The sequence below is a fragment of the Lacerta agilis genome, chromosome 17, assembly GCF_009819535.1.
Source record: "Lacerta agilis isolate rLacAgi1 chromosome 17, rLacAgi1.pri, whole genome shotgun sequence".
NCBI lineage: Eukaryota > Metazoa > Chordata > Lepidosauria > Squamata > Lacertidae > Lacerta > Lacerta agilis.
Genome location: NC_046328.1, coordinates 25,498,975 through 25,523,321, shown reverse-complemented (window position 1 = coordinate 25,523,321; position 24,347 = coordinate 25,498,975). Strand labels below are relative to the sequence as shown.

General features: G+C 48.8%; 1 protein-coding gene across 1 annotated transcript; it reads left to right on the top strand.

Moving 5' to 3' along the window:
* Positions 1-1,263: 1,263 nt before the first annotated feature.
* SCYL1 (SCY1 like pseudokinase 1) lies at positions 1,264-23,280 on the top strand. The gene is made up of 17 exons (XM_033174639.1): positions 1,264-1,554; positions 2,760-2,900; positions 4,421-4,543; positions 5,199-5,419; positions 6,590-6,680; positions 13,941-14,096; positions 14,433-14,591; positions 15,200-15,307; positions 16,736-16,849; positions 17,415-17,570; positions 18,075-18,263; positions 19,636-19,711; positions 19,846-20,031; positions 20,535-20,665; positions 21,342-21,620; positions 22,488-22,554; positions 22,655-23,280. The coding sequence occupies exons 1-17, from the start codon at positions 1,435-1,437 to the stop codon at positions 22,777-22,779; spliced, it is 2,442 nt and encodes an 813-aa protein (XP_033030530.1). The 5' UTR covers positions 1,264-1,434; the 3' UTR covers positions 22,780-23,280.
* Positions 23,281-24,347: the final 1,067 nt, after the last annotated feature.

Genomic DNA, 24,347 nt, shown 5'->3' with positions numbered 1-24,347 from the left:
GTGGTCTGGCTTGCATAAATTTGTATTACCATTTTATTTTATTTTATTTTGACCCATCACTGTCTGATTCTTGTAATAAGGAAAATAGAGAAACAATTAATAACAAAATAGCTGAAATAAGAACCAGATGCTGGACTAGATGGGGCTCTTCCTGTGTTCTACCCTTTGCATTGGGGTGCTCACATCTCCTCAAAGTGAGTGAGTGAGTGAGAGAGAGACAGACAGACAGACAGACAGACTTGGGAGGTCTTGAACTTCTTGCTTTCTTCCCCCTCCAGCAGCTGATATTCTGGCATATCCTTAGACAAAGTGAAAGGGCTGCCTGAGGCGGCGGCAGCAGCAGCAGCAGCTCCTACACTCCATTTGTCCTGACCTCCTCCCCTACTTTAGCTATCTGCTGCTGTTGGAAGGGCAGAGTTGTAGGTGCCATGAGACCTGCCCTGCACCCTCATAACTCACCTGTGGCCCTGAGGTGCATAGAGGACACTCCCCCTTGGGCAACACTGAAGTCAGTTTCAACTACCCAGTTGTTTTGTGGATATGGAAAACTGGAGGGCAATCTTGTCAAACCCGGTAGCAAAATGTCTGTATTTTGGGGTTTGTTGCACCTGAAGCTGGAGGCTCCTTACTGCATCCGAGGGGTGGGAAGAGAATATGTCAGGGGTCTGGGAGCCCCTTCTCTCTTTTTTCTCCACCTGCGGGGGAAACATCTGAGCGGAGAGTCATGGGAAGTACAATGCGCTGGTTGCATGAAGGCATCACTCCGGGTGACGCTGCTTCTGAGCATGTGTGGAGCGCGCTTCCAAGGTCGGAGTGGGTGGACGGGCAGCAATCGGTATTTGAAACAGGGATTTGGGGTTGATAGGAAATGACCCCCCTCCCCAATCGAGCGGATTCTCTCCTGCACACACAAACACAAAATTATACCCCAACGAATGGGGTATATGGGTGGTAATTCCCAATGAATTCACTGGGAGGTTGCCGTGGGTGGACTAGATGACTCTTGGAGTCCCTTCCAACTCTAAAGTTCTATGCTTCCAGGGCCCTCGGGTAAGCGCGTCAAAGATCTCGGTGTTGGCGCATCTCGTGTGAATGCAGCGCGTTCCCCTTTCCCGCCGCAGTACGGGCCGTCGCTTTTTGGCCAGGGGTGCGCCTCCCTCTCCCCATCCTTGCACGTGTGAGTGCAGCGCCGCGAGAAACCCTCGCGTCTCGGAGCCCCTCTCCGCCGCCGCCGCCGGCGCTCTGTGCATGCTCGGGCGCGCCCTCTCTCCAAGCACTTCCGGGGCTGCGAAGAGGATCCGGGGCTAAGCCAGCCTCCCGGCCGGCCGAGGAAAACAGCGCCTGCCTAGCTGGCGGGGCTGGTGACGTCCGCGGAGCCGCCGCCTTCGCCGCCCACCGGGGTCCCCGTCCCCGACCTCCAGCCGGGGAGCCGCCATGTGGTTCTTCTCCCGGGACCCGATCCGGGACTTCCCCTTCGAGGCCGTCTCGCCTGCGGAGTCTCCGCCGCTGCCCTTGCCGGGGGGATCCTGGCTGCTGCACCGCGGCAGGAGGAAGGTCTGTCCGCTCGTCTCTCTCTGTGCGCACGCGCGGGGAGGAGGGGGCGCAGGCTGAAGTCCAACCGGGAGAGAGAGAGAGAGAGAGAGAGATGGGAAAGGGTTTTCTCCCCCCCCCCCCACTTCCTTGGAGTTGCTGAACCCATTGGCCCAGGCAGAGCCTAATCTGGGTTGCGGTTGGGGGTGGCAAGTCTTCCCCCAGTTCTCCAGTGCATGCAGGGTGGGAGATGCAATGTTGGGGGTGCCCTTAAAAAGACGGGAGGCCGCATCTGTGCTGCTGAAATGGAGGAGGGAGCTGGGAGAAGCAGCCTTCTCCCACTTTTTGTGAGCTGGAAAAGTGATCTCTTCAGCCCCAGGCGGAGGTCTTCTGTGGGGAGGGCCACAGTGCATGGGAGGCCAAGAATCTCATTGAGTAACTCCGAGCCAGTCTCTGTCTCTTTCCCTCAGCTCAGCCTACCTCACAGGGTTGTTGTCAAGCTAAGATATAGCAGCACCCTAAGGTGCTATGGCACACAGATGGGTCATAGCTTCAGCCTCCAGTTAGGATTGTCAGGGAACTGGGCTAGATGTTTTGACCCAGTCCAAGGCAGTCTGCGCCCTCCCTGCATTCAGGGAATTGTTCTCCTCCTTCGCCAACTTGAGAGCTGCTCCACCCCAGAGGGAGCTGCTGTCACCATTGCTGGTCCGATCCTGCTGCCCCAGGTCCAGTCCTAGAGTGTGAGGTGTCTGCCTCAGGCACATAGCTGTCAACTTCCCCCTTTTTTAAAGGGAAATTCCCTTATTCCGAATAGGATTCCTCGCAAGAAAAGGGAAAAGTTGACAGCCAAGCTCAGGCAAGTGACTTTGGGTGTTGTGAAATGGCTGTTTAATTTGTGTTTATTCTATTGAAGAACGTGGGGCGAGTTCCTGTATCGCAATATTTACTATATTTAGCTATGATTCCTGCATGGCAAGGGGGTCAGGCCCGATGACCCTTTGGGTCTCTTCCAACTCTGAAATTCCACGGTTCTGCTCTCAGGAGGCCACTTTGGGGACTCAGTGCCTCGGGTGCTTAAAATCATAGGGGTCAAGCTTTGGTACTTTGCATGTTTGCTTTGAAGCCTGGGAGGTGGTGGGAACTCCTGTTCCACTTCAAAAAGCAAAAGGTCTCCCTGCTCCCCAGCAGCTGCAAAGAGAGCTCAACGTCCTTTTCTTTCTTTCCGGCAGGCCACGGGGGAACCAGTGTCTCTGTTTGTGTACGATGTGAAACCCGGCCACGAAGAACAGACGCAGATCGCCAAGGCGGCCTTCAAACACCTCAAAACCCTACGGCACCCCAATATCCTGTCCTACATTGACGGGTTAGAGGTAGTATATTGAGGGGAGTTGCTTAAGGTTTTTTTGGTTTCTTTTGTGTGTGTGGAGTGCAAGGCAGGCCTAAGACATTTTGGCACCTGTGGTGAAGCCGAAAATGGCATCCTGTCAGCCAGGGAAGGAGTGACTGACCAGGGAAGGTCTACGTCAGGAACAAGGGGGGAACAAACATCTGTATTGGGAACAAGGCTGGGAGCAGACCAGCAGGGCCTCCTATTCTCCAAGAGGCTGCTGTCAAGGTGGCATGGGGTGGGCCTGCTGAGGAGCCAGCAGACTCGGCGTCCAAGGTTTCAGATTCTCCAGAACTCTTCATCGGGCTAGATCGGGGTTTGGGAGCCTGTGAGCGCCCTGCAGATGACACTGGGCTCTCAATTCAAACCTTCCCTGACCATTTGCTCTGTTGCCGGGGCTGATGGGAGTTGTAGTCCATCAGCTTGTGGAGGAGGTGGGAAACTGAGGGTGGAGCCACAGAGTTTGCATTTAGTTGCCCTGGTTAAGTTGGAATGTGGCCGTGGAGGTAGGAATGCGCTGTGGAGGTTTCGGGGAATAGAACAGAATAGAATCAAAGAAGATTGGATACAAAAACTCACGGGCTATGCAGAAATGGCAAAACACTTAACGGGGAAAATAAGAAATCAAGACAACAAACTTTTTATTTATTTATAAAAGAATGGAAATGGTTTATGGAATATATACAAATACCTTGTAAACAGATAAGGACGTTGGCAGGATTATTGTAACAGCCTGCTATTTCATAAGAGTAAATAATTAAAGCAGATGGATAAAATAATAAGTTAAGTTAATTTAGAATAAGCAGGAAATGATAAATAGAAATGTAAGGAACCGCAGAAAGAGAAGTAAGTAAGTTTGGAAATGTTAAAATGACTGTAAAACTATTGAAATGTATATAACCAAAAATCACAAATAAAAATATAAATATAATATAACAACAACAGTAATAAAAACAATAATTTTATTATTTGTAGCCCACTCATCTTACCCAGATCTTTCTCCATCTTTATGCAAAACACACACAGGCTCCTTTGTAGGTATAAAAAGCAGAAATAAAGGGAGGCCAGGATGTTTGTATATATTTTTTAAAAGCTGGAGAAACAATTAGGTGATGCCCTGTGGGGAGAAAAACACATATTGACTCCAGCCACTGGGTTTCTTCTCCCTCTTATATGGTGGAACTTCAGAAGGTGGTGGACTCTCCTTCATTGGAGGTTTTTAAAGAGAGGTTGGGTGGCCATCTAGCCTGGGATTCCTGCGTTTCAGGGGGTTGGACTAGATGAACCCTGGGGGTACCCTTCCAACTCTACGGCACTGTGATTCTTTGACTCAGTTCCGGCAAAAGAAAGTGAGGGCCCTAGTGAGGAGCGTGAAAGGGAGGGGGCTGTGGCTCAGTGGTCCTGTCTGAGAAGCCGCTACATGTGAAAGTGTAATAAGATAGCTTCCTGGGTCCATAAGGTGGATGTGACTCCTAACATGGTGACGTGTCCTTGCTTTGGCAGACGGAGAAATGCTTGCATGTGGTGACGGAGCCAGTGATGCCACTTCCGGCCTACCTGGAGTCCAGAGGCGAAGGGCGAGAGTTGAGCGAGCTGGAGATCTCGTGGGGCCTCCATCAGATTGTGGTGAGATGTTTGGGGGTTGTCCTGGGAGAGGACTGCTTGCTGCCCCTGGGCCCAGGACCCTGCATATGGGGAAAACACCTGCTGCTTAGTGTGGGGCAGGGCTGTGGCCCTCCACATGTTGCTGGACTACAACTCCCATGCCCCTTACCATCACCCATGCGGACTGGGGTTGATGGGAGGGGTAGTCCAAAAACACCTGGAATTCACTTCCTCCAGAAGCTGCGATGGCCACTCTAGGGCCATGTGGGCATCCCATGAAGCTGGATGTTGGAGGATTTGGGACGGATAAGAGAAAGTCCTTCTTCCCACAGCACAGAGTTCTGTGCTGTGTTCTGCCTCCACAATCAGAAGCAGCAACGCTTCTAAATACCAATTGCAGGAAATGGCAGGAGGGCAGAGAGCTCTTGTGGTCGAATCCTGCTTGCAGGTTTTCCACAGGCACTCTGAGAAAAAGGATGCTGGCCTCTTGGCCCGATCCCTCAGGCTCTCCTTACGTTTTCATGGAGGCCACCGGATTGGTGAAGGCTGATGCTTTTGAAGAGTATATATATATAAAAAAGAAACGAGGCTTTTTGGGAGAGTTGATGGGGAGCAGGGTGGAGAGCTCTGTCCTGCTAACCACCTGCTTCCTTCCTGGGGCCGACGGCCTTCCTAGAAAGCCCTCAGCTTCTTGGTCAACGACTGCCACCTCATCCACAACCACGTCTGCCCGGCGGCCATCTTTGTGGACCGTGCTGGTGAGTGGAAGCTGGGCGGTTTGGACTACATGTGCTCAGCTCAGGGGGATGCTGCCGTGCCGAGGAAAGGGGTCCCCGAGCTGGAGAAATACGACCCTCCAGAGTTAGCAGACAGCAGCAAGAGCGTTGGAGAAAAATGGTGAGCTTCCTTGTCTCCCCACCACCACCCTTTCTTTTAAAAAGCAGCCAACTCCCTTCTGGTTTGGTCCAGCCTCTTGGCACTCAAAATGCAAACTGTGGGGTTTCTGTTTACCTCTGCCGGTAAGGTGTGGTGGTTAGAATGTCGGACTGGGACTGGGGAGATCCAGGTTCAAATCCCACTGCTCAGCCCTGAATCTCACCTTGTAGCACTCGCTGTCTCTTGGCCTGATCTCCCTGGCAGGCTTGTTGTGGGAATAAAATGAGGGAAGAAAGGGAAGTGCCTTGTTAAATTTGCTTGTTAAATTTATCGGTCTCCTCACTCCACGAGCCTCTGGGTGACCCCGAGAAGCTTGAGCGGGATGTGCATGAATTAAAAAATTTTAAAAAATGAAAACAAGGGGTGTTCTCCAGATCCCTGTCTCTTAAGAAGACAGCTTTCATTCAGGGCTGTGGCTCAGTCAAGACCTTAACTGTGCAAACCTAAAGTTTTTGGCATGTGCTTGAATTCCCTCCCCCAAAATATGGACTGCCTGTAAGCCCCTGGAGCCAAAACACCCTGCAGGTTTTGAGCAAGCAAATCAAGATTGAAGCTGAATAAAGAGGTCAACTGGAGGAGCCCTTGGTCTTTGTTTATTTTATTGGATTTCTATTCCAAATTTTTCTCCAAGGAGCTCTGGGTGGCGTATGTGGTTCTCCTGCTCCTCCTCTAATCCCCACGGCAACCCTGTGAGGTTGTGACTGGCCCAAAGTCACACCCAGTGAGCTTCAGGACAAAGTGTGGGATTTGAACCCAGGTCTCTTCCAGGTCCTAGCCAGATACTCTAACCACTGCACCTTCCTGGCTCTCAGGTGCCTCAGGACTCTACTGAGCTTGCCATAGCATATCAAGGCAGCTGCCTCGCTGGAATCAGGGCAAGTTAGGAATATTTGTTTCTCCTTGGACTGTCAATAAGTTATGGGCATCAGGCAGACGTTTAAAAAAATACTGAATTTCTGTTTTCAGATGGCAAAGTGGGGTGGGCTATTCGGAAAGGGATTAGCAGTGGCCAAAATAAGGCAGAGGTGCATGGGCGCTTGTGTACCTATTTGTTAGTCAGAGCTGTGGGGCTTTTTTTGGGGGGAGGCTTTAATCAAACACGCTTAACCACCCCTTTCTGTGTCATGGCAGGTCAGCCGACATGTGGCGCCTTGGCTGCCTCATCTGGGAGGTCTTCAATGGCCCCCTGCCTCGGTCATCTTCCCTCCGGTCTCTTGGCAAGGTGTGTGTCCCTCTCTGTCTTGTAGTTTTGCAGGGTGGAGGGAGCTGCCACTGGAGGGCTGCTGGAGCTGTTGTGTGTGAAAGGGCTGGAACAGTCTCAGGCTCCTGAAGTCCTTTTTTTTTTTTTTTAAAGATTTTATTATTTTCCATATGCATATATATAAAAAAAACAAAACATACACAAATACAATGAAAATACAGAATACAATAAACAATAAACAAATCAAACAAAAACACAATAAACATAAGAAAAACATATACAAACCTGTCTAAACACTTGTCTTTATCTCATTCTTATTCTATCTTCTAAGCATAGAGGACTTCCCCCACACCCTCCACTGCATTGTTAATCCAAATATACTTTAGGTAGCTATATATCTACTTTCATAACTATTAACCATCTTATTTGTCCTTAGATTCCTTTACTAAAAACATAGTTCTTAATCTATTCTCAAAATCTTCAGACATTCTTATTTGTATCTTATACTGTAAAATTCTTACCAAAACTTTAACTTAAATTTATCTAGCTAAAGCCTGTTCAACAGCTAGTTCTGCTCAGATATTCAATTTTACACCATTAACTAAGTAGTCCTTAAATTTCTTCCAATCCTTCGACACCTTCTCCTCCCTCTGGTCTCGGATTCTCGCGGTCAGTTCAGCAAGCTCCATAAAGTCCATTAACTTCATCTGCCATTCTTCCACCGTTGGGATCTCTTCACCCTTCCAATTTCTTGCCAATAAAATTCTAGCTGCTGTTGTGGCATACATAAAAAATACTCTATCTTGACTGGGTATCTGTTCGTTGGTCATGCTCAAAAGGAAAGCCTCTGGTTTCTTACTAAAGGTAATTTTCATTACCTTTTTAAGTTCATTGTAAATCTTATCCCAGAAGGCTTTAACCCTTGGGCATGTCCACCACATATGATAAAAGGTACCTTCCACTGATTTACATTTCCAGCACGTATTAGTCATTGACGGGTTCATCTTAGCAATCTTAACTGGTGTTAAATACCATCTATAAAGCATTTTCATAATGTTTTCTCTTAAATTATTACAGGCTGTAAATTTGATACCTTCCTTCCACAGTCTTTCCCAGTCCTCCAACATGATGTTGTGTCCCACATCCTTTGCCCAATCTATCATTGTTGATTTAACCATTTCATCTTTCGTATGCCACTCTAGCAACAAATTATACATTTTGGAAAGGTTTTTTGAATTCGATTCAATTAGCTCTGTTTCCAGTTTTGATTTTTCAACTTGAAAACCAATCTTCTTGTCTGCTTTAAAAATCTCATAAATTTGATGATATTGCAGCCAGTCGGTGACCTCGCTTTTTACCTGATCATAACCTTTCAATTTAAACACCACCTTCCTGCTGCAATATATCTGCATATCTTAACCATCTTGCAGACATATTAGGTCTCTTATAGGCCTTGGCCTCCACCGGTGAAATCCATCTAGGGGTCTTTCTCTCTAACAAGTCTTTATATCTCAACCAAACCTGATACAAGGCTTTTCTAACAATATGATTTTTAAAAGTCTTGTGGACCTTAGCCTTGTCATACCAAAGATAAGCATGCCAACCGAACATGTTATCAAAGCCTTCCAAATCCAACACATCAGTATTTTCCAGTTTAAACCAATCTTTCAACCAGCAAAAGGCCGCCGCTTCAAAATAAATCTTTAAGTCCGGCAAAGCAAAGCCTCCTCTCTCTTTAGAGTCCGTTAAAATCTTAAATTTAATTCTAGGCTTTTTTCCCTGCCATATAAATTTTGATAGGTCCTTTTGCCATGTCTTAAAACAGTCCAACTTATCTAAAATTGGAATGGCTTGAAATAAAAACAGCATCCTTGGTAAGACATTCATCTTCACAGCAGCTATTCTGCCCATTAGTGAGAGTTTCAATCTTGTCCATATCTCTAAGTCTTTTTTTATCTCAGTCCACAGCTTCTCGTAATTGTCCTTGTACAGGTTTAGGTTTTTTGCAGTGAGGTTGATCCCTAGATATTTTACTTTCTTAGCAAAGTTGAGGCCAGTAGATTCTTGTAGCTCATATATTTGTTCTGTTTTCATGTTTTTAGTCAACACTTTGGTCTTCTGTTTGTTGAGTTTGAAGCCGGCTACCTGCCCAAACTTCTCGATTAATTCCAATGCTTTGGGGACACTACTTTCAGGGTCTTGTAGGGATAACATTAAATCATCTGCAAAGGCACGTACCTTGTATTCCTTCTCTCCCACCCTTATTCCTTTAATCTGATTCTCTTTTCGTAACATATTTAGAAGGACCTCCAGGACCGTAATGAATAATAAAGGGGAGATAGGGCACCCTTGTCTTGTTCCTTTTTCCACTCTGATCTCCGATATCACACTGTTGATTATAATTTTTGCCTTTTGTTCTGTATAAATGGCATTAATGCCATTTAAAAATCATTGTCCAACTGCCATTCTTTCCAGATTTTTCTTCATAAAAAACCAAGAAATATTATCAAAGGCTTTTTCTGCATCTATAAACATCAGTGCCGCATCCGTATTTATGTTTTTTTCCAGTTTCTCTAAAATGTCCACGACTATTCTTGTGTTGTTATTTAATTGTCTACCTGGTAAAAAACCTGCTTGATCTTTGTGAATGTAATCTTTGAGCACTCTTTTTAATCTTGTAGCCATGACGTTCGCAAAAATCTTATAATCCACATTTAAAAGTGAAATTGGACGATAATTTTTCATTATAGTCTTATCTGTATCTGGTTTCGGAATCAGTGTGATATAGGCCTCTTTCCATGTCTCTGGTGCCCTATCTCCCTCTAACATTTTATTGCAAACTTCTTTTAAAGGCTGTGATAGCCAATCTTTCAAGCATTTATAATATTTTGCAGTCAAACCATCTGGTCCTGGGGCCTTTCCTAGCTGCATGTTGTTGATTGCTTCTTCAATCTCTTGTATCGAAATAGGGTGGTTGAGTATTCTTACTTTATCTTCTGGGACTTTTTGCAATCCATTTTTCTCCAGGAATTGGTCCATCTCTATTTCATCTATCTTCTCCTCCTTGTACAGTTGTTTGTAGAACTTTTGGAAGTGCCATCTAATTTCCTCTGGATTCTCCACCGTCTTTCCGTTTACTACCAAATTGTTGATGATATTTGCTTTTTGTCTTTTCTTTAGTTGCCAAGCTAGTAGTTTTCCACACTTATTTGCTGACTCGAAGGATCTCTGTTTCATCATTTTAATCTTCCATTCGATATCTTGATTTATGATTTTAGCATATTGGGATTGCAAGTATTTAATTTCTTTTTGAATTTTTTGATTCTTAGGGTGTCCTCTTAGTTCTTTCTCTTTTCCTTGAATTAATTTCAAAAGTCTTTCCATTTCTGCATTTTGTTGTCTCTTCTTTTTTGCCTTTTCACTTATCAGGAACCCTCTCATTACTGCCTTGCTTGCATCCCAAACAGTCCTCTTTTCCACCTCCGAATTTAAATTGAATTGGAAATACTCCTTCATCTTTTTTGCTGCCCTTTCTACCAGCTTGGTATCTCTCATCAAGGTATCATCCATTCTCCATCTAAAAGAGTCCTTGGAAATTAGTTTTAGATTTGCTTGTACAGGATTATGGTCTGAGTATGTTTTAGGGCCAATTTCTGCTTTGCATAATTTCGGTGTCAATTCGTTCGAAATCCAAATATAATCTATTCTCGACCATGACTTCTGAGATTCACTGAAAAAAGTTGCCTCTGTTTCCATAAGGTTTCTTAGCCTCCAAGTATCCACCAAATTTAAATTGTCAACCATTTCAAAAAAGGTCTTCGGCAGTTTCCCCTCATTTGTTATTTTGGCCCTCTGGGATCTGTCCATTAGTGTGGAAACTGCCCCATTAAAATCTCCGAGGCATACTATTTTATAGTCCAAATATTCCAGCAGCAAGTCATGAATCTTTTTGTAAAAAATTGACTTACCATCATTAGGTGCATAAAGTCCCAGAATCAAATATTTTTCGCCTTGTACTTTAATTTCAATTGCAATGTACCTCCCTTCTTCATCTTTGAATAGCTGTCTTGGGCTGTATTTCTCTTTTGCGTATATTACCACTCCTCTCTTCTTGACTTTATCCGATGATATAAATTCTTGGCCTAATTTTTTGTTTTGTAGAATTCTTCTGTGTCGTCGAACCACATGGGTCTCCTGTAGACATATTATATCTAAATTCTTTTTTTCCAAACTATAGAACACTCTGTGTCTCTTTGGTCTCTGGTTCAATCCCCGAACATTCCATGTCATCAATTTTAGAGCCATTTTTTAAGTCTTTATTCTGATCCTCCTGTTGCTAGGTCTTTCTTGTCTTTTTCTGGGTCTCTTGGGTCTCCTGTTCCTGGTGTCCCTGGTGGTGGAAGCACTCCTGGGGTCCCTGAAGGTGGCAACACTCCAGGTAGTCGGTACATAAACGCTGGGTCTAAAGCAGAACCCTTGAAGTCTTCCAGATGTTTGTCTAAAAACTTTTGCTTATCAGCCAGGGATCTTATCCTGATTCTTTTTTCTTTGAACATAAAAGTCAGTCCTTCTGGAAATTCCCAGCTGAAGGAGATGTTCCTTCTTCTTAGCTCAGTTGTTAGGTCGTTGTAGGATACTCTTTTATCCAGGAAAAATTTGGGGATGTCTTTAAAAAGCACAACTCTGTTCTGCTGAACCACTAGGTTGTTCTTGTAATGAAGGTCCAAGATATAGTCTCTTTGGTATCTATTGTTGAGCACAATAAGACAGTCACTCACCGTCTTGGAACTTTTCTTTCCTTTGGAGCCAAATCTGAAGGCCTTCACTATGAGTGCTGAGACGTCTTCTTCTTTCAAATGCCAAAATGTTGAAAATTGAGTTACAATATAGTCCTTTAGGCTTCCCTCCTCCAGTTCTGGTAGGCCTCTGAGACGGATGTTTCCTTCTCTCTGTTGTAGTTGCAGAAACGCAAGAGATTCTTCCACGCTTCTCTGCCTGGATCCAATTTTTTCTATATTCTCCAGATCAATATTGTCTAATTTCTGTTCCACTGTCCGAATTTTCTCTTTTACCACCTTAATTTCCTCTGTCTCCTTTTTTAAGACAGTCACCTCCTGAACAACTTTATTAATTTCTTCTCTGTTTTTCCTCACGTTTTGCTCAATTTGACCAATAGATTTTTCGAGTCTTTGGGAGGATTCTTTTATTTCTGCTTGTAATTTCTCTGTTGCAGAGTTTACTGATGAGTTGACAGAGTTTACTGAGGATTGTGTCTGTTTCACATCCTCAGAAACTTTTTTCAGTCCTTCTGTAATTTCTGCAATACTTGAAGTTAATTTCTCAATAGCCTGGGCCATTTGTTCTTGTGTAGTTAAAGAGAAGGAGCTCTTTCTTTGTGATGTTTTAGCTCTTGTGCTTTCTTGCATATCTTGCTCCCTTTGCAGCTGCAGTCTCAAGGTCACACCAGTTTTAGTAATTGTCCCAGACATTCACAGTAGAAAGCCAACAGTCCCAAAAGTCAACACCAGGTGGCCAGCAGTTCCATCCAGATAACAAAGAGGCAGCAGAGCAGAACCAAAAGTCCCAGGCAGTCCCAGGCAGTTTCAACCAGTTCTAACCATCCAAAAAAAAACAGGCAAAGATCCTTAAATTTTAAAGTTTTAAAGTCTCTCAAAAGTCAAGAAGAATTTAGTTTCCAACAGCCCAAGGCAACAGTAGAGTTTTATATAGTGTATCCACCAAGTCACAATGTTTCCTGGGCTGCAGACGGCCACAGAACAGTTTACCCAGTCTCTCTCTGGAAACAGTTGCAAAAAAAATAATCCAAGGAAGGAAAATGGCAACTAAATTACGCTGCCTGCTTACTGACCCGGAATCCTATCCAGAGGGTGAAGCAGTGTCTTCTTCAGTTACCATTCTCAGTTTTAAGTCTTTGTAAACAGTTTAAACAACTTTAAAGTCACTTTTACGAAGTTCAGCAGAGTTAGCAAAACTTTTTCCCGTTAGTCGCGGCTTAGCGCTCTTACCGCTACCTCGCTCTATCAGCAGTTCAAAGAGAGCGGGCTTCCTTTTAAAGTTTCTCTGTAAGATTTACGCTTCAAAAGTCTTAGTTCCAGCAAAAACAAATTTACTTACAGAGTTTCTACTGCAATCCAAGTTAGGAAGTGCCAGATGCTCAGGTCAGGCGAAATCGCTGCTTCGTTCCTCAGGGGCAGCCGACTCTTCAGTCCCGTGTCAGCGCTCCGTTCACCCGTTCTCCCCCCTTACGAGGGTCGATCGGGAGCGGAGATGGCACGTCTGGGACCCACGAGTCCGGAGTCCACGGGACGCTCTTCCCGTGGTTTTAAGGGGCCCGTGGCGCAAGCACGGGAGCCCCTATAGCCCACCGGGGAACCGGAGCTTCTCAGCTCCCGTCCGCCATTACCCGGCACCTAACCGGAAGTCCAGGCTCCTGAAGTCCTTAGGCTTTAAAGGAGCAATGGGGGACCCGTGGCCCTCCCGGTGTTGCTAGAAAAAAACACCAATCATTAAAAAGCAATGAAGCATTGATAAAATTAAATCTATCTATCTACCACGGGACGCGGGTGGCGCTGTGGGTTTAAACCACAGAGCCTAGGGCTTGCTGATCAGAAGGTCGGCGGTTCGAATCCCCGCGACAGGGTGAGCTCCCATTGCTCGGTCCCTGCTCCTGCAAACCCAGCAGTTCGAAAGCACGTCAAAGTGCAAGTAGATAAATAGGTACCACTCTGGCGGGAAGGTAAACGGCGTTTCCGTGCACTGCTCTGGTTCTCCAGAAGTGGTTTAGTCATGCTGGCCACATGACCCGGAAGCTGTACGCCGGCTCCCTCGACCAATAAAGCGAGATGAGCGCCGCAACCCCAGAGTAGTCCATGACTGGACCTAATGGTCAGGGGTCCCTTTACCTTTATCTATCTATCATCTATGTATCTACGGTATGTTTTAGATAATTGCAATAAAAACATCACAGCACCAGTCCTTTCCTTTAAAATCAGCCAGCTCTTGAAAGCCTGTTATGACAAGAATTCTAACAGGGGCAACAATTAGGGAGCCAGTCTGGCTTCTCTAGCAAGGGTGTTCCTAAGGCTGTGAGCAGCCACATTTCACAGGCCTTTAGCTTCCTAACTGGCTGTAGGGCCATAGTGGGAAGGTTGCAAGGGGGGCAGTGCAGAAGGCCTGGACTGCCCCCCTCTCCTGCTTCTCTTGCCTTTCAAGGATGTTATGACCCTTCTCCCTTGCTGCCTCTCCCCCCATGTCTTCCAGATCCCCAAGTCTTTGGTCCCCCATTACTGCGAGCTGGTGGGTGCCAACCCCAAGCTGCGGCCCAACCCGGCCAAGTTCTTGCAGAACTGTCGGGGGCCGGGGGGCTTCATGGACAACAGCTTTGTGGAGACCAACCTCTTTCTGGAGGAGATCCAGGTGAGTGGGGAGGGCGAATCCTGGCTTTTTGCCCTGCAGGAGCAAAGTGCTGGTGTCCTTTGATCTTCTGTTAACGACTGAATTGTGGGGCAGGAGCCACAGCTCTGTGGTGGAACGCAGTTGAAAGCAGGAATCCGAAGACAGCGGCTTGCAAAGCCTTGACCTGCCTGAAACCCTGGGTAACTGCTGCCAGTCAGAGCTGGCAAAAGAGCTAAGGTGGCCTCCTGTTTCCAGAGGGGGAGCCACAGCCCCACTAGTCTCATGCAAACAAGGGGGTGCCCAGGCCTCAACCAGGCCGTGGCTGTGAGCTGTTGACTTCCTTATCCTCTCCCCCAGATTAAGGAGCCTGCGGAGCGGCAGAAGTTCTTCCAGGAGCTCAGCGCGAACCTGGACTCCTTCCCCGAGGATTTCTGCCGCCACAAGGTCCTCCCACAACTGCTGACGGCGTTTGAGTTTGGCAGCGCTGGGGCTGTCATCCTCATCCCACTCTTCAAGGTGAGCGGCCCCCTGGACTGGGGACAGGAGCACTCTGTGTGAGCCCAGAGGAAGCGTCCCCTTTGCCCCACCGGGGTGTCCTGTCCTAACATGGACTCCCTCAGTGAAACAGGGAATAGCTGTAGCATCTGAGGAGGCAAGGAAGGGAGAAGGGAGTGTGGCTGCTAGGCCTCTGCTCACCTGGGATTCGGACTACAACTCCCATCACTCCCAGTTTAATGTTGCAGCAGGTAATTATAATTAATTATAATACTCATAATAATAATGGGCCTATAAATTGCATTTTCATAATTAACAGCCACATCAGGTCTGCCTTTTAAGCACCGGGGTTGCTAATTGCTGTAACACAAACCCACAAGTAAGCCCCATTGAGTTTGGTGGGGCTTATTCCGGAATGAGTATGGAATTGCAACCTAAAGACTTAGCTGACTGATCATAGAACCCTAGATTTGTGGGGTTGGAAGGGGTCACCAAAGGGCATCTAGTCCAACCCCAAACTGATCTACCAGTTAGAACTGAGGCATGGAACAATACATGTTTGTTTTAGGTGTCCATGTTACCTAATAGGATATGGGTTTTTTTTTGTTTTTTTTGCTTTGTCACACCAGGTGGGGAAATTCTTGAACGCCCAGGAATACCAGCAAAAAATCATTCCCATCATTGTGAAGATGTTCTCCTCCCCAGACCGGGCAATGAGGATCCGGCTGTTGCAACAGGTGCAAGGGTTGGGGGGTGCACAGCAGGCTGCCATGTTGGTGGGGGTGGGGGGAGGTGTTGCACCCACCTTAGGAGGGGTGTTAATCACATTAGAAGAAAGCATATGAGCTTGTCATCACCCAGACTCCTGAGCTCAGAACTAAACGATGCACTCCTAGCCAGGTCTACCTGAATGAAAGTCCTGCCGAATTCGGTGGGATGTTCTCCCAGGTAAGTGTGTATAACAGTGGTTCCCAATTAGGGGTCCAGGGAACCCTGGGGGTCCACAGAACACACCCAGGGGCTCCGCAGCCCCATCCCTCGCCTCCCCCCAACTAATTTTTTATCATTTTTGCATGGTAATATATTTTATGGTCTGTTGCTTTTTAGTATAACTAAAATCCTTTGCTTATTGGGGGCTACCACACATTTTGTTCAAAATATTGCTTTGCCGAGGTAACTCCCATACAGTTATCAAAAATTTCAAAAGTAGGGGGTCCATGGCTTGGCTTTTGAAAAATAATGGGTCCTCAGTAATTAGCTAATTGGGAACTCCTGGTGTATAGCATTGCAGGCTAAGATGGCATTCACCATCCTGGCGTCCTCCATATGTGGTTGGAATACAACTCCCATCAGTGTGCTGGCTGAGGATGATGGGAGTTGTAGTCCAGCAACATCTGGAGGGGCGGGGCCAGGATAGCGCAGGATAGCTGAATCACGGAGCAGAGGGTTGGATTAGACCAGTCTTCCTCAATCTCCCACCACAATGCTGGCTGATGCATTACACAATATTGATTTAGAGCATCTTTATACCTTGCTCTTCAGCCAAAAAGGCTCCTACAGCAGCTCACAAAAAATCAAAACAAGACAGTCCCTACCCACAGGCTTACAATCTTTAAAAACTACAACATGGAGACACACAAGGAAAAAGGGACAGGGATGGCAGAGGAAAATCAGAATCAAAACTCAGGCACCAATTTCCGAATGGTTGTTCCCATAATGACCAGTTGGCCCAATTCAGGGGCAGGAGATAGCCAGATGGGTGGGGTACAAATATTATTATTATTATTATTATTATTATTATTATTATTATTATTATTATTCCCACTGAGGCCGTCTGGTGGAATGGCTTCCTCTGGTGACAAGGGAGGGAGGGGAGAAGAGGCCTAATGGGGCTGGCCTGTCACAGCGGAGCCGATGGAGGGAGCTCTGCTTCCCAGTTCTCAGTACGATAAAATGCCCCATGTTAGGATCCCTTTCCCCCTTCCTTACGAGTTCCGAGTCCTGGATCTGAATCTTCAGCAGGGACGACCTGGGTTTGAAAGCATGTGAGGAAGGGCGTTGTGGGTGGTGTTCTGGGTCCTGAGAAGCAGGCCTCTTTCACCCGGCAATTCCTTTGCTGACTGTGCTTCCCCCCACCCTCTCTGTGCTGCCCCTCAATCTGCCAGATGGAGCACTTCATCCAGTACCTGAACGAGCCCACGGTCAACACCCAGATCTTCCCCCACGTGGTCCACGGCTTCCTGGACACCAACCCGGCCATTCGTGAGCAGACGGTGAAGGTGAGGGGCCGTGGGATGTTGAGAGGCAGGATGCGAGAGGCTCTTTAGTTTAACCCGCTTCCGCAGGAGGCAGTGATGGCCCCCAACTTAGGTAAAGGGACCCCTGACCGTTAGGTCCAGTCACGGACAACTCTGGGGTTGCGGCCCTCATCTCGCTTTATTGGCTGAGGGAGACGGTGTACAACTTCCAGGTCATGTGGCCAGCATGACTAAGCCGCGTCTGGCGAACCAGAGCAGCGCACAGAAACGCCGTTTACCTTCCCGCCGGAGCGGTACCTATTTATCTACTTGCACTGGCTTGCTTTCGAACTGCTAGGTTGGCAGGAGCTGGGACTGAGCCAACGGGAGCTCACCCCATCGCGGGGATTCGAACCGCCAACCTTCTGATCAGCAAGCCCTAGGCTCTGTGGTTTAACCCACAGCGCCACCTGTGTCCCGGCCCCCAACTTAGATGGCTTTAAAAGAGGATCAGACGTACCTCTCCTGGAAGAGAGGGCTATCGATGGCTATGAGCCAGGACACGGCTGACCCTTGACCTCTCCCTTTCCTCTCTCCCCGCTGGCAGTCTATGCTGCTGCTGGCTCCCAAGCTGAACGAGAACAACCTCAACGTGGAGCTCATGAAGCACTTTGCCCGCCTGCAGGCCCGGGACGAGCAGGGCCCTATCCGTTGCAACACCACCGTGTGCCTCGGCAAGATCGGGCCCTACCTCAGCGCAAGCGTGAGTGGAGATGCCTCGTGGGTGTGTGGGGGGGGCTTTCTGGAGCAGCAGGCGTGGGGAGAGACGCCGATTTTATTATTGGTTTATTGCATTTATATCCCACCTTTTCCTCCCAAGGTGGCGCACTTGGTTCCCCACCATTTAATCCCCAAAACAACAACCCTGTGAGGTAAGATAGGCTGGGAGGCAGGGACTGGCCCAGCGTCACCCAGTAAGCCTCATGGCTGAGTGGGGATTTGAACCATGGTCTCCCAGGTCCCAGTTCTCATTTAATCCCCAAAGCAATAACCCTTGGAGGTAGGTTAGGCTCAGAGGCAGTGACTGGCACCAAAGGTCACCCAGTGAGCTTCATGGCCAAGTGGGGATTTGAACCTTGGTGTCTTCCAGGGGAGATGGAAGATGGACGGGTTGTGCTGTGTTGTGATTCATGCATCGCAGAGGGTTGCACTAGATGACCCCTGCGGTTCCCTTCCGACTACAGTTCTGTGATCCTTTTCTTTGCAGACGAGGCAGAGTGTCCTGATCTCAGCCTTCAGCCGGGCCACCAAGGACCCCTTTGCCCCCTCTCGCGCTGCTGGGGTCCTGGGCTTTGCAGCCACCCACAACTTCTACTCTATGAAAGACTGTGCCTTCAAAATCTTGCCTGTCCTCTGTACGGTGACGGTGGACCCAGAGAAGACCGTCCGGGACCAGGTGAGCTGAGGGGTGCTGAGTGAAACCCCTTTTGGTGGAGGCATGGGATATCCTTGTGCCTCCCTTTGAAGTCCACAGTCTTTTCTGTAACCCTACCCCCCCCACCCCACTGATTTTGCTTTCCCAGATGTCCCTGCACACCACCACAATTTGCCCCCAAACTAGGTGTGACACTCCCCCCCCAGCACCTCCAGAATTTGTCCACCAGCGACTTTGCATTGCAGGAGGTTGGACTAGATGGGAATTCTGTATGATTCCTGCTTGCCTGGTTCAAGACTCCCATCTGCAGTTCAGGGATATGTTTTACTTATTTTATATCAAAGCCGATTTGCCTATACTTTATATTGTGCTTAATAATAATACTTTGTGCATTATTTTAAGCTGACAGTAGAATTGCTCAGCTGCTTATATTATGAATTTAAGAATGGGCTTCATGGAAGAGAAGTCTGTCAGTAGCTACCAGCTATGACGGCTCTTCTCTATTGCGAGAACAGGCTGCTTGGAGTAGGTGGCCCATTGGCCTGATCCAGCAAGCTTTCCTTATGGAGCTCAGGTCCTCTTGGCAGCTTTCCCATGGGCACCTGGTCGGCCACTGTGAGAAAAGGGGCGGATCTACACTCATGGTTTGTAACGTGAAGGAAGGGTTAAGGAAAGATTTTCGTAACGTAATGGACACATTCTGTTGTGCTTGTACAGTGGAACCTTGGTTCTCGAACTTAATCTGTTCCAGAAGTCCGTTTGACTCCCAAAACAGTTCAAAAACTAAAGTGCGGCTTCCAATTGGCTGCAGGAGCTTCCTGTACTCAAGCGGAAGCCACGTCGGACGTTCGGCTTCCAAAAAACGTTCGCAAACCGGAACACTTACTTCCGGGTTTGTGATGTTTGGGAGCTGATTTGTTTGTGAACTAAGCCGTTCGAGAACCAGCATAGCTGTCAACATTTCCCTTTTTTAAAGGGAAATTCCCTTATTCCGAATAGGATTCCTCGCAAGAAAAGGGAAAAGTTGACAGCTATGAACCAAGGTACCACTGTAATGTTAATAATGCATTATTAAAATGGGGCACCAGAGGGCGCTGCAAAGCAACCAGGAACCAGCAATAGAGAAACTGCTTTGTAAAGGTAAGGAACGTTTTTAACTTGCCAGTATGCCCTGTGATGTTTTAGAACGATATATCTAATATCGTTCTTAGAACGTTCAAAAGGTCCTTGTAGATCCAGCCAAGGATGTTGCACCAGATGGGCCCCTGGCCTCATCCAGCAGGCTCCAGTGTCCTTATGCTGTTAGCATATGCTGTGTGTTGCACGGTGCATTTGAGCCTGACGTTTTTGCCGTCAGGTGGGTGTTCACAGGTGACCCCTCTTTCTCTCTCAGGCCTTCAAGACAATGCGGAGCTTCATCACCAAACTGGAAACCGTTTCCGAAGACCCAGCTCAGCTCTCTGAGCTTGGTGAGCCACCCTCCGTGTTGGTGGGGTGGGTGGAATGGGGACAAGTGGGGGGGGAGGAGGAGGAGCAGCCTTTGCCCCTCCCCTCACATCGAGGCAGACAATGCTGAATTGACCATTCTGTGCCCTCCCTGCAGAGAAGGACGTCCAGGCTGCCTCGGCTGGCCCAGGGGCGAGTGCAGCTGCCAGCTGGGCTGGCTGGGCCGTGACGGGGGTCTCGTCTCTCACGTCGAAACTGATCCGGACCAACGCCGGGGGGGTGCCAGTGGCTGAGCAGGCACCTGAGGGGGCCCCTGCCAGCACACCAGAACCCCCCAAATCAGGTCAGTGGAGGCAGGGAAAGTTAATGGGGGTATCGGCACAGAAGGTGTCTTGTCTCGGAGCAGCAGAGGTCATAGGGGTTAGAATCTTGGACTAGGATTTGGGAGAGACCAGAGTTCAAATCCCCATGTGGCCTTGGACCAGTCGCTGCCTCTCAGACTAGCCTACCTCATGGGATTGTTGTTGAGGTAATTAAACAAGGACTGGGACCACGGACACACCAGGGTTCAAATCCCCACCCAGACATCATGAAACTCGTTAGGTGACCTTAGCTCAGTCAATGTCGGCCTACCTCACAGGGCTGTTCTGGGGCTTAAATGAGGAGGAGGAGGAGGGGAGAACCCTGTTCGCCACCTAGAGCCCCTTGGAGAAAAAGGTGGGGCAGAAATGCAGACTTAACAAACGAGGCCCGTTCTGTGGGTCTTTATTTGTCGCAGCAATTCTGCTAGCCCAGTGCCTTCTTCCGCTAGCCAAATACAGATGCTTGGCTACTTCTTTTTTTAAGGAGCGGGCCAACCTTCTGCCCCAGAAGGGGCAGCCCCTGCGTCATCCAGCCATTGGGACCTGGAGGAGGATGTGACAGAGGAGGAAAGTGCAGCAGACCGATGGGATGATGAGGATTGGGGCAGTCTGGAGGTAAGAGGGAGAGAAAGTGGTGGCAGGCGGGGGGGGCACACACCAGAGCAATGGGGGGCTTGCTCACCTGTCCCTGTGCAGGGCTGTCAGGTGGTGGCTAGGGCATTCCTAATTGTCTCTACCCGCAGAGCTAATTTGCCATGGCAACAGCGCTGCTTGCCTCTTCAGCCTTGCACGGGCTCCAGGGCTCAGTTGAAGGAGCCTCCCTTTTATTTTCTTCTCCAAAGAGGCAAGCCAGCCCAGCCGTGATTCCTGCATTGCCAGGGGTTGGACTGGATGACCCTTAGGGTCCCTTCCTGCTCCACAATTCTATGATTCCATGTCGGGAACCAACCTGGGCAGCCAGAGAGGGTGGTACATCTGCAGTGGGGCCCTTTCTGCCAGCTGGGGCTCCCCTTGCTTTCCATAGGTTGGGGGGAGGGAGCTGGAGCCCAGCAGGCATGGCCTTTGGGGGATTGCACTGGAGGAGATATTTGGTGTGGGAACAAGACAACCCTGGGGTGTGGTATACCCCACTCCCAAACCTTTGGGTTTGGGTGCTTTCTGGCTTCTAAGCTTGCCATGGAAACGTCATTCCCGTCTCAGCGATCGTGTGGACCAGAAACCTCCCCGTATTAAATGAAAACTCCTATTCCATTTTAACAGCAGGGGTTTCTCCTTGTCGCCTTATTCCCAGACCACCTCCACCGCCGGGAAGGCAGAGACTGACTGGAGTGCCTCTGCCTGGGACCTGGAGCCTTCCTGGAACCAAAAGAAAACACAGCGCCCCACTGTAGATGGTGGGTGGGGCGGCGCTTGCGAGGGGGACATGGCCCCCGGCCTGGGCCAGAGGTCTACCACGGCCCCGCCAGATGGGACCAAACTGGCCAGCGATTACAACTGGGAGGGCCTTGGCAGCGCAGACAAGCCGGACCCGTTTTCCTCTCTTGTGGAGAAGCCGGCAGCAGACAGGCAGGTGCGAAGAGACCCTGCCAGCCTCCTGTCTCAAGAGCTTGCTTTGACTAGCCCAGGCTCCGAGCCGCAACATTTGGGGAAGGGACTTCACTCAGCCACGGCGATAGTGCTTTGCATGCAGAAGGAAATTGGGTTGCCCCAAACCCTAGAGAGCTGCCCATCACCCCAAGGTCCCGGAGTGGGTTGCAACATTTAATCTATTTAGAAAAGTTCAAAACATGCATCCTGCATGGTCAGTCTTGGTGGCAGGCACCTCTGGACACCGGAAGCATTTAAGTAGAGGTTGGGCAGCCAGCGGTCCAGGATTCTTTAGCTTCAATTCCCACATTGCAGGGTGTTGGGCTAGAGGCCCCTTGGGGTCCCTTCCAGTTTACAGTTCTATGATCTTCCCCTATTTAGGGGAAGGGCTGTAGCTCAGGGCTTAGAGGACATGCAGCAGCATGCAGAAAACCTCTTGCCCAGTCCCCAATATCATCAGGTAGGGCCTGGGGAAAAGATTCCTGCCAGAGACCCTGGAGGGCTACTGCTGTCGATTGTTAAAGACGCTGAGAGTTGTTACAGTACCCCCCATTCCCCTTAAAAGAGCTACAATTCCCAGAGCGGTTTAGTCATCAGCCCCTCTTCCCAGGGAATTCTGGGAATTGTAGTTCTGTGAGGTGGATAGCGGGCATCCTAACAACCTTCATCACCTTTAACAAACTGAAACTCCTAGAATTCTGAGCGATAAGAGACTGCTTCAAAGGTGTTGCGCAGATGGGGCCTTAGTCTGGCTGGTAACTGTCCAAATACCTAACGGATGGGGAAGGAGCTGCCCCTTGCAGGGTCTCTTATCTCTATATTCCCCTTGATTTTTTTCTCCTCTGTCTAGAGGAACGTGGAAGCGCTGGGCGACTGGGACCTCCAAGACAACTGGGAGGCGCTGGAGTCAGAGCAAGGCAAGTCACCCCTTCCTGCCCCCCTTCCCTTGTAGCTTCCCTGGAGCTGATGGAGAGGCCAGCCTGTGACCTAGGGGGCCCCCTCTTTGTGCTTTTTCAGGGCCCAGCAAGGCTGAACTAGCGCGGAAAAAGCGTGAGGAGAGGAAGCAGGAGATGGAAGCCCGGCGAGCAGAGCGGAAGGCAGCCAAGGGACCCATGAAGCTGGGGGCCAGGAAGCTGGACTGACATACCCCGTCCCTTTTACTTTTTAATTTTTTTTTGGGGGGGGGGTAGCAGGCTGCTGGTGGGGGAGGGCAGAAGAAGGGCTGTTTCTGGCATGTCTTCAAATCTCTTCCTTCCCCTAGGTTGATTTTTTTCTGGGCAGGGGGAGAGGGAGAAGATGCAGAGCCTGGTGGGGGTTTTTTGGGGGGTGGGGTGGGGAAGTTTGCTACCTCCATCATCGCTTGCCAAGAAGCGTTTCCAGTTCACTGAGAGAGTCCTCCCCCTCCAGTGACGGAGACGCCTTGAATTCCAAATGCCGGAAGTGGGGGTGAGAAGTTACCCAGTGGGGGGGAGACAAGTCTGTCTCTTTCTCTCTCTCTCTCTCTGTCTCCATAGAGTAGCTATTCTGTACAGCGGCTGGTGTTCCAGCACGGGATGTATGTTTGTATGTGTGTGAAATGTGATTCTTGCCTGTTTCATTGGTTTATGCAGAAGCCGACAAATAAATTAACTCTTTACCGATAATGTATAAAAGCCTTTCATTCCAGCCAGCTTTGGAACCTGTGCCGGCAGGGTGAGGCTGAACCTGCAGGACAGCAGAGGCCTGCCTGCATCTGCTATTAGGTATGACAGCTATACTGAATGTCACAGTACTGCTTCTGAATACCTGTTGCTGGAAACACGAGGGCTTTTTTGCTTAAATCCTTCTTGTGGGTTTCCCACAGGTATCTGGACTATACGGGCCACTGGCCTGATCCAGCAGGCTCTTCTTATCTCTGCTTTTGCAGCTTAAGGGTAGGGGTGGGGTGACTGGGCTCCTCTAGGGATGGGGGGGTGCAACTACCCTCTTCCCCAGCCAGCACAGCCAGTCATCAAGGTTCATGGGAGTTGGAATACAAACATTGGCTGGATGGGACATGGGAAGTGTGTGCCATTCCCCTCCCTGCAATACAGAAATAGTAAGGGACACACACACATACACACACACATGACTTATGCACTCATAAGGGGGGGGGTGATCCAAGGGGGTGGAGCAACTCACCTGTGAAGAAAGGGGACCTTTTTTAGTTTAGGGAAAAGGCAAGAAAGAGACAACGTGATAGAAGTTTATAAAAGTATGCATGGCACAGAGAAATATGCCCCACCCCCATAATGCTAGAAAATTGTGCACATCCTGTGAACCCGGGAGATCCAGGACAGACGAAAGAAAGTCCTCCTGCACACAGTGCATAGCTAAACTCTGGAACTGCCTCTCCACGGGAGGCAGTGATGGCAACCAACTTGGATGGCTTAGACAGATTCATGGAGGAGAGGGCTATCGGTGGCTCCTGGCACAAGGGCTCTGCTCTGCCTCCACAGTCAGAGGCAGCAATGCTTCTGAAGAGCAGTTGCTGGAAACCACAGGAAGGGAGGGGGTTCTTGTGTTCGTATCTTGTTTCCCACGGGCATCTGGTTGGCCACGGTGAGAACAAGATGCTGGCCCAGATGGGACTACTGGCCTCATCCACTTTGCTCCTCCTCATGTTCTGCCGTTGCCCCCCTGCTAATCAGAGGAGAGCCAGGGTTTGACTTCAGAGTCCCTGCTAAGCTGG